Source organism: Polyodon spathula, chromosome 1 (genome assembly GCF_017654505.1).
Source record: "Polyodon spathula isolate WHYD16114869_AA chromosome 1, ASM1765450v1, whole genome shotgun sequence".
Taxonomy (NCBI): domain Eukaryota; kingdom Metazoa; phylum Chordata; class Actinopteri; order Acipenseriformes; family Polyodontidae; genus Polyodon; species Polyodon spathula.
Window position 1 is genome coordinate 97,429,920 of NC_054534.1, and position 10,608 is coordinate 97,440,527.

The following is a 10,608-nucleotide window of genomic DNA, read 5'->3' on the forward strand; positions in this document are numbered from 1 at the left end:
AAAGGTTTTCTTGGCTTTTTCAGGAGAAACAGCTAGAGACCTGTGCTTTATGTCTTTTTGATGATGTCGGACAGGGTCCGACATCGAACTGGAAAGGGAAAATTGTAATGTCAGACCTGGTCCGACATAGGACTGCAAAGGTTTAAAGCAGCAGGCCATGGCACCTGGCTTGCAAAAGTGGATATTTCATATGCTTTTAAAGTCATGCCCATTCACCCCTCCCTCCGCCACCTGTTCTGGATCTACTGGGAAGATGAATACTATTTCGCCACCCAGCTTACCTTCGGCGGCCGCAGCAGCCCCAGTATATTCGACACTCTGTCCAAAGCCCTCTGCTGGATCCTTCTCAACATATACCAAGTGACATTCCTTCTCCATCTCCTCGATGACTGACTTTAATCTCATTTCCACCCTTTGGATCCCCCCGCTCAGGCAATCTGCAATTTGTGATTCCTATTTTCTTCAGAAAGTGTTCCACTCCCAGAAGTCAAAACCATCTATCCAGTAACCCGACTAAAATTCCTCTGAATCACCCTGTACACCATCAAATTCAAAGCCAGCCTCCCACTTGACAAACTGGAGCACATTTGTCAGCTTATTAACAACTTCCAAGTATCAAAATCAATCTCTAAATGCAACCTGTTATCTCTCCTTGGCCACTTCAATTTCTCAATCCGCGTTATTCCCGAGGCAGAACATTCATATCTCGTCTTCTCGCTTTTGCCTCAACTGCAAAAAACCTGGATTCTCACGTTAAAATCTCCTCAGAATCAGAATGTGGTCCACCATGCTGCCCCACTGGAACGGCCTCTCATGATTCCACAATGATTACATCTCAGCCCCTCGTGATCGATCCCTATTAACAGACGCTTCATTCATAGGATTCGGGGGTTATCTAATCAACAAGTGGTTCTATGTCACTAGGCTCCCCGGAATTCAAAACTTATCTCCCCATCTCAAATCCTCAGTTCTGTTTGAAATTTACCTATCATCATGGCAGCACATCTGTAGGGGCACTCTAGGTCCAGAAAATCAGTATTATTTTTCAGCGAAAACCAGTGTTGTGCACATCATCAGTAAAGGCAAATCATTATCCCCTCTCATAATGCAACTACTTCACCATTTAGTTTGGATATTAGTTTCCCATAATTTCATCATCCAAGCTTGCCATCTTCCAGGTATCTACAATATTGCAACTGACGCCTTATCTCACCTACAGGTAGCCAAGTTCAGCAGCCTGTTTCCAGCAGCAGTTCCATCCCCCTTCCAAGTCCCACCGTTCCAGCAGCTCATCTTCAATTAAACCCAACCCTCTCCAACCTTCTACTGCCAAGAACCTATATTTTAGCAGATCTCTCTCCATCCACCCACTCCTCTTACGCAACAGACTGGGCAGCTTTCTCCACCTTCTGCATTCAGAACAGGATAACAGACCCCCTTTAACAAAAACTGGATCATAGCTTTCATAATTCACATTTGGGACACACTGCATTCATCCCCAACCTCTATAAAAACCTACATTTCGAGAATTCAATTCTACTTCTGCAGCATGTCCATCCCCTCGCCGACCCTTCTCTCCATTCCAGCAGTACGTCTGACACTCTGAGGAATCAAAAAGAGCATTTCCTTCCAGACTTCCCATAACCACCGATATCCTCAATACCCTGATATCAATTCTCAGGTCAGGATATTTCAATCCTTTTGACAACCGTCATGGAATCAGTGTGCCTAACTACCTTCTTTGGATTTTTCTTTCTTTGGAAGTTCAGAATTCACAGTCCCCTCGTCATCCAGTTTCCCGCCATAGGCATCTGATCTTGTGACTTTTCTTTAGTTCCAGATCAACATGACATCCTGTTTCTGAAAGCATCCAAGACAGACCAACTCCGCCAAGGTCAATTCATCCAAATATCAAAAGTAGACTCTCCTCTCTACTCCTTCTCCACTCTGACTAAGTTCCTATCCACTAAATAAACATTTCAATTCCCTAGACCTCTCCCTCTTCATTGCCAAGTCTTTCTCCCCAATTCTACACCACACACTCCTTCAGGATCGGAACAGCCTCTTCAGCAGCCAGAGTGTCAGCCAGCACCTGGTCAAGACCTTGGGGCGCTGGTCCTCTTCAGCAGTTAAGTCCTTCATCCAATCGCTGACATCCGATATCACTGCAGTGCTCCAGTCTATAGCTAGCATGCCTGGAGTGGGGGCACCCTCTCCGCCAGGACCATTTATTTTGTTGTCATTGTCTCTTCATTTATCTTACACATTGGCATGCAGTCTTTGTTTGTCTTCACAGGTGTGGGTGCAGCAGGGAGCTGGTGGTCCATCTTTTGGGGTGGATAGTTAGTCTCGCTTCCCCAATCTGGAGTTCCAGTAACTCTGCAGGTTATTCATGTGGTCAGAGGGGACCACCGGCCACACTATTCTTTTGCAGCTTGTGCGCTATATTTTGCCTCAAGAAGGAAGGCTCTATCTTACTTCCTTCTTTACTCTCCTGGGAAGTGACCCTCATACTCTTAATGCACGAGTCCCATAACTAAGAAATATTGTGTTCTTTCAGATTGTCTTTTCTTCCTTACGTCAAGGCTTTGTATGAGCCATTCCGTTCTCTGAAGGGCGAACCCAGTCGGTAACTGGGACCCAGTTGTGAGGCTCCACCTATAATGACTCTCCAAGAAGTCTGTGTTTTCAGGGGCCCAGAGGCCAATAGGACTAGCCTTGACTCCATGGGAAAGGCTCTCTCAGTTGGAGTCTGGGCCCATCCTTTTCATTCTCCCCTGTTCTGCTTCAAATGTCCCTTGAATTATTTTACATTTGCCTTACTTGTAATGCTTGCAGTTATTCTGAGCAGGGCTAGCTTCTATATTAGTAATGTGACCTTTCTGTACATATGTAGACTTTACAGGGACAACAGAGTTAAAAAGTCACATTGTCACATGATCTAAATGTAATGGGAAAGTATGTGCCAGGCAGTTAGAATGATCTAGCTTATAGCATTTTATTTCTGCTCTGTAAATATTTGGTTTATGGTCTCAAAGTAATTTTGATTTCAAAATATCTAAAAATATTTTATACTTCCCCCCATGTATTGTATATTTTATGAGCTGTGTTAATATTTATTTTTCATTAAAAATCAAGCATTTTGCATACAACGCTCTGTGAACAAACCCCACGCTCAGGCCTGGATCTCACAGTACAAAACGTTGCACACCAACAGCAATGAATCCTGGGATGAACACCACTAGCTGTTGCTGGCTTGTGATGGGACTTAGGAACAAGGGAGATTGTATTTAACAAACAAACTTGGTTTAGAATTTAAAGAGATCAAATGCAAGGCTGTGATATAAGGAACTAATTGTAATTTTAGATTTTCAATACCTGTAAGAAATAAGGAGTTTAATTCTGAAACAGCCAGTATAAGATTAAATGACTGGTGACAGCCTGAACCAGAGGGCCTGCAGTGATACTACTGGGAATCCCATTCAAGACTACTGTTGATAATAATAATAATAATAATAATAATAATAATAATAATAATAATAATAATAATAGTGTTTACACAATACATTCTAATATTGGATGGCTTCATTATTTGCCATGCTTACTAACTATTTCATATTTTTGTAAGATTTCTCAAGGCTGTTTGTCGGTGAGGTAGTGAGAATATAAGTGTTGTGTCGTGCACTATGGCTTTTGAAACGTGCTGTGAGGAGTAGAAGCAATTTAGTTTTTAGATATATTTATATAGTATAAAAACCCACTGCTATGTAACATCTCATTTACATCTTATTTGGTTGTATCCTTGTCATCCAATGTATTTTTATTTATTATTTTTATAATTTAAAGTTAAAGTACATATTAATAGCTACATCAATTTACAAACACTGACCAGCAGAAACAGTTTAAAGAGAGAAATATGTCATTGGGATTACATCAAGGGTCATGGGTGAAATAGGGTTTACAGTTGGGATCACATGAATGGGTTAAAAAATGCTGGCCACTATAAGTAACAATTTGTTGTAGCCATGGAATCTATAACCAATTTCCAAAAATGTATCCCACATGTCGGGTTGATGCTCAAGCCAGACTCTCTGTTGGAAATGTCATTATCCATGATGAGATCAAAGTGGAAAACATGCAAATGCTGCATTTTGAACAATCCATTTAAACCAACAACTGAATGACAGGTCTTATAAATACTTCAACATCTTTGTCCTGGAGTGTTGTCTTTTCACAACAAACTGGGGTTAAACATGTTCAGGGCCCTTGTCACTCATCACTTTATAATATTGTCATTTTAACATTAATTCATAATTTTTAATTGTATGTTTTCTTTGGTGTTTTTTTTTTTTTAATATATAAAAATGCCTCCTCTGTTATTAATTATTTTCCTATTAATGGATTTCTAACCCATGGAATGTTAACACTATATGCTAAGGATTGTTTATAAATAATTAAAAATGCATATATAAATATGTTATAAATAATATTAGATACAATGTAATAAATGCCGTTGTAAGAAATATTGGCATTTATAAGATGATCTGAAGCTTTCCACTAGTAATATACTGTTATGGCCATGTAAAACAGAGCTTTATTACATGGTTTACAAACAAAGCATTCGTGAGCAAGTGTGCACTTTGGGGAGCAGAAATAGCAAAGCCTTAGAAAAGTTACACTGTCTTTTATTCAGGGACATCATCACATTTTTTTATCATTAGTAAACTTTCAGGTGTGCATGTTTAAAATAAGGTGCTGCACTATTTCTTTTTGTTTTTAATCTTAAGTCATTAATTTAAAAAAAAAAATACAACGTTCCCTTTTTAAAATCACATCATAACAAATGTACAGACTTTTAGTGACTTCAGAACAAAATGAATTAAAATTACATTTTCAAGCAATTCTTTTATTTCCAGTTTTTTGTTTCATCTAGGATTACAGTCCTTGATAACACCATGTAACAATTTTTTTTTTTTGTTCCTGGGTAGTAAGTGTTATTTCCTAATTGCTTATGCCTCAAAAGTATATAAAATGGCTATTATTCCCCGCAAACTTTGCTTTTGTGACCAGGACAGTGATATTTCAAAATATCACTATTTCCAATGGGAAAACGGGCAAATGTGTGTCTTTTCGTTCACATAAAGTCAGAAAAATAACACTTACTACCCAGGAACAAAAATTGTGTTACATAGTGTAATGTTTCATTCCATAGGCCGATTGCAAAAATATTGTCTTTTCTGGATATTGTCGGAAAGAGAAAACTGGGTATAACCTCTTCAGCCTGTGAATCCATTAGAATGTAAGAACATTTAAGAACAAGAGATGATTGGTCTAAAAACTTAAAGAATCCCAATGATTTAGCATCAACAACATGGCTATGTGCTCCAGTTAGACCTTTTAAGTGCTCCATAGCAAAATTAATTATCTTCATCCTGTTCTAATGGCTTCTTTCTTTCAACCCTATTTCAAACTTGGATAGACAACTGCTTCTCCACAACCTTTCCGGCTCTTAGTCACCTCCTAAGCATATCCTTCCTTGGCTTATCTCTTATTGTACCTATATTCTTTCTGAACTGTCTTGTTCCTAATGTCCTGAATAACGATTCTTTCTATGCTCTGGTTTTCCTATAGAGAAGAGCATGCTCCGCTATAAAATTCACGCCAATAGAACATTAGCTTTGACGTTGAAGTACTCAGCAAATCACTGATCCAGAAACAATTACACACTTCTATGTGTAACCCGCAGTTCAGCCGGGAAATGTATTTATTTTTAAATAGTTTAACAGGAGTCTATGACCCCTACTTACACTATACAAGTACAATAATTAATTCCTGCTGTAATCTGTAACTTTACAAAAAAATTGCTTAGTTTTCGGGAATTCCGAAGTACATCCTATCATTAACAGCACAATTCTAAAGATTGAAAGTCTCAAATGCATACATATTGGGTTAACTTCTATTCGGCATAGCATGGTGTCAGTCATATTGATCATTTATATTCAAAAGGTGATACACTGGATGTAAGTTCATCAGTGTTTTGGTTGGAAGGGTATTTTTCATTCCAAAAACAACGTCATCTTTTGAATAGGCTTTCTGAATAATAAATAATACCTCGCCAAGACAAACACAGAAGATCGTGATTGTGGAATTTAATTTTTTAAAACACATCTTACAAAGTAATCAACCACAGGCCCACAGTTGTGAATCACTAATAATATTTGTCCATAAATAATAATAATAATAATAATAATAACAGCTTGTGTACCATGTTTTTATTGGGTCCTACATTTCCTTTAGCAAGTTAGTTATTGCATGTAGCCCTACTGCAAATTTCCTCCACCCTTATTTACTCCTTTTTATTATTTTTTATAATTGTCAATTGCATTCTACAAGCTATGAAGGTTGTATTTCCTTATTTAAATACCTATTCATTTTTTTTTAAATGAAGAGGTTTATTTATTTATGCAGTTTTGTTTTGCATCTTGAATTCTTCTACTCTATTTGTCCTGCACGTTACGTAACTATATGTAAACTTTAATCTTCAATCTTTTTGTTTACATTTGATGTAGACTTACATTAAGCTACTTGCTAAATAAACAACTTGATATCTAAATGAAAGGAGACCGAAATATAATTGTTATGATCTATTGTTAGGTGGTTATATTTATAGGCAAATTGAAAGTGTTATCTATTGAATTAATGCATATAAAAAGGTAAAATAAAATCGACTTGATCCACCCCATCTAGTTCTTCACACTGACCAATGCTTTAAAGCTATAGGTAAGTCACATTACACTTGCATGTCAATTACAAGTTATGCTGATAAAAGCAATATATACAGTGTAAGTTAATGGTGTAGGGAGGCCGCTGGTGAGGCAGACCTTTTATTGCGACCTTAAATTGGATAACTGTATTTTCTTTCCTCTAACTGCAAAAGAACACCAAACCAGAACCCTTACACCTCCCAGAGGAGTCTCTTTTTCTTGCTTTTGTGTATTTTGTCCTGGTTGTGTTTGACCTGAGGGTTTCGTTTGAATCCAGTAAGATCCTTTGCATGTTTTTATTGGCCTGATCAGATATGGTTTTAACAAAGTGCTTTTTCATTATTGTAGCCCTGGAGGATTACATATTGATATGCAGCTTGAAGTTGTGAAAGAAAAAAAAAAAAACTAAATAATATTTGGTGTGGGGAGAATATTAATCTACATTAGAACATTTTCTTCATGCGTTTGTGTTGTAAGAGCAATTCTCATTCGCTCAATTTAATAAGTATTAAAATCTGTGTCCAGTTTAACCCTCACAGACCCACTAGGGGCCCCATACCTCCAGAGCCCAATTATATACTATGCTGTCTTACACTTCAGCCTCCCTCTCCCAATGTAAAAGTCCAACTTCACCCTTGAGTTTTGCCTATTTGCACTTTAAAATGATAAATACTATTTTCTCCTGCTTTACAGTTATGTCATTTCAACAAATTTTCATTTTAAAAATTGTATTCCAAATTTGCTAAATAGAAACCTAATAATATTTAAAACATTTATTATTATTATTATTATTATTATTATTATTATTATGCACGTGAAAACAGTGGAGGTATTTCTCTCTCTCTCTCTCTCTCTCTCTCTCTCTCTCTCTCTCTCTCTCTCTCTCTCTCTCTCTCTCTCTCTCTCTCTCTCTCTATATATATATATATATATATATATATATATATATATTATATATATAATAGTGTTTAATACTGTTGACAATGTGTAAAGGTTACCTGGCTGGTTTATGAATATGACACAAGCAACAAAGTTCAGCAAGATAATATAATTAAAATACACAAGATGAGAAGTTAATAAATGACATGCTTCAAATCAGTGTTTTTACATTCATAAATATAAAGAAAACGGCATTGTCTTCAATTATTATATAAAAATCATGCTACACAGAATGTTGTATTTTCTTTGGCTTTCTGCATAAATACAGGAAAATAATATGCCTATCTAAGACCTGAACCAGCAATTATTAGGCCTATAGCTAAAGTGAAAAGTTACAAAATAAAAAAATAAGAAAGATATCTAAAAAAAGTTTGACTTTATTTAGGATGTATTATATATATATATATATATATATATATATCATATATATATATATATTATATATATATATATTCTATTACTGTGGATGAAGAAGAAGAAGAAGAAGAAGAAGAAGAAGAAGAAGAAGAAGAAGAAGAAGAAGAGATAGTTAATTTTAAAAGTCGACAAGAACTTTTCTTTATCTTACTGGCATAGAATAAACCAATAATAATTAATAATTTTAAATACAAATGAAAAATAAACATTTGAGAAACACCTGTAATCACATAGCTGTTATTCAGGACTATATGTATTATTAAGTGATGACAAATATGTGTTTTAAATAATAATACAAAATATATCACATTAATAATGAAACAGAAAAGACTAAATTATGTTATATTCTAACAAAATAAAAATTTTTTGTCGTGAATAAATCAGATGCTGATTGTAAAGTTAGATGTAAAATTTGGAATACTTTCCAGGTAGTTATTCAATTAAAAAGTCATACATCTCCATCAAAAAGATTAAAATATTTGCTGGCGCTTGAAAAACAGAAATAAGGCCTGCTGCTCCCGGCATACACAATAGGAAAAGGCATTGGCAGCAAACATCTACCTAGAATATTGCTTTCTTTGTAGATAGCTGGAAGTTGCACAGTCTTTCCAGCATCAGGAAAATGGTTATCTGCATTTGGTCCCTCGAGTTCTGTAGATAACTGACGTTTCAATTTATTCCTGCGGTTCTGGAACCATATTTTTACCTGGGTTTCTGTAAGTTGTAAAGAGCTCGCAAGGCAGGCCCTTTCTGCGCTGCTGAGATACCTCTTCATATCAAATGTCGATTCCAGCTGAAAAATCTGTCTCTTCGAAAAAATAGTACGAGTTTTCTTCTTGATCATTTTGTTTTTCTTGTTGGTTGTGTGTTTTGATGAAGGTCCGTCTTCCCCGCTGTCGGTGCTTTCGGTCCCTGGAAGTGATTCCATTCGTTTAAATGCATCATCTCTGCTGACAGCGAGAGCATGTGCATTGTCGTTATAACAGTCTGTGTGTATTTGCCCTGCGTAACAAAATTATACAATAATTCAACGCATAAACCGTATTTCATAATAAGTTACAGTAGCCGATTCCAAAATATTCGATATTTATAATTTACTTTGTTGCGTGGAACTAGACCCCATAAAACAAGCATTTGCGATCTGATAGATGTAACTATTTAATTATGTTAGGCGAATTACATTTGATTTGAATAAATCGGACCGGACTGGACACCTATTAGGCTAAAAGTTATCGCCCAAGCATGTATTTCTTTAGGTGTATAAAAAAGGTGCATTAAACAGCAACGTTACCTATATAATTTATGATACGACAGAAATACTATATTAATGTTACAGTATAGAGCAGTTAGTGTGCCACACAGCAATCAATGAATAATAACAATAATAACAATAATAATAATAATAATAATAATAATAATAATAATAATAATACAATCTGTATCATTATTAATATAAAACATTACTTAATTTCTATACATACATACATACATGCACACATACACACCTATATCTGGTATTGTACAGTCAGGTTCATTCCTGCCACTCGAATCTTTATCCAGTTCAAGCCGCAGTTGTAATCTGTTTTTGATGTCTGCCTCGATTTGCCGCGTTGGAGGAGAGGTTTCCAGATCTTTACTCGTTTGTTTAAGATTGAGAATGCTATCTATTGTAAATTTTAAAGACGCAGGTCGGCATTGCTCGGCTTCTTTGCTCATATTCCCCGATGTTCACACAAACCCTTGCTTTCAGAATTACCGCTGTGTTTCCAGATAACTGCTGCTTCTGGATACTCCAAGCACCATTGCTCCCTGCTTAGCACTGCAGCTGTGGCAGGTTGGCAGTTATTCAATGAACCGGAAGAGCGTGTTTTTACAGCTATCGATTGGACAAATGGTATACAGAATATCAGCCAATAATCACTCTAGGGCGGGAGCTGAGTGACAGGCGAGGTTAGATAGCTGGTGGGAGGTGATAAGCTAATTTGCTCAACATTTTTTATAAGGGTTTTCAGGGGATTCAGGCAACATTAACCATATGAAGGACGAGTAGTTTTGAAAAGTGGGAAAGTGAAGCGTCAAAATGTGATACATAACATTTAGTAGTATTTTAAATTGGTTATAAAATACCTGGTATGAATCACGCTAATAATAATAATAATATAATAATAATAATAATAATAATAATAATAATAATAATATATTAAATGAATTTAAAACAAGAAAACATGAACCATAAAAGCAGAGACCATTTATTGTGTATCCATGTTGCAAAATATAGATAGCCTACTTAGGATCACTTACACACATGTTATGCGTTACGAAAGATTCATGTGTGAATGAGACTAATTCAGAATCCTTTTTGGATGAGTATGATTCTCTATAGAACACCCAAAACGCGGTGCTAGAGATACGTTCAAAACAAGAACGTAACAAGAACCCCATCGGTATTTTGGTATCAGTATAACTTGAAAAGGGTTTGCAGTTGAAA

At 36.0% G+C, this 10,608-nt stretch overlaps 1 protein-coding gene across 1 annotated transcript; it reads right to left on the reverse strand.

The window, feature by feature from the left end:
* Positions 1-8,180: 8,180 nt before the first annotated feature.
* On the reverse strand, positions 8,181-9,944 carry hmx4 (H6 family homeobox 4). The gene is made up of 2 exons (XM_041231413.1): positions 9,626-9,944; positions 8,181-9,122 (listed from the first exon to the last, which is right to left on the reverse strand). The coding sequence occupies exons 1-2, from the start codon at positions 9,834-9,836 to the stop codon at positions 8,569-8,571; spliced, it is 765 nt and encodes a 254-aa protein (XP_041087347.1). The 5' UTR covers positions 9,837-9,944; the 3' UTR covers positions 8,181-8,568.
* Between the last annotated feature and the right edge of the window lie 664 nt (positions 9,945-10,608).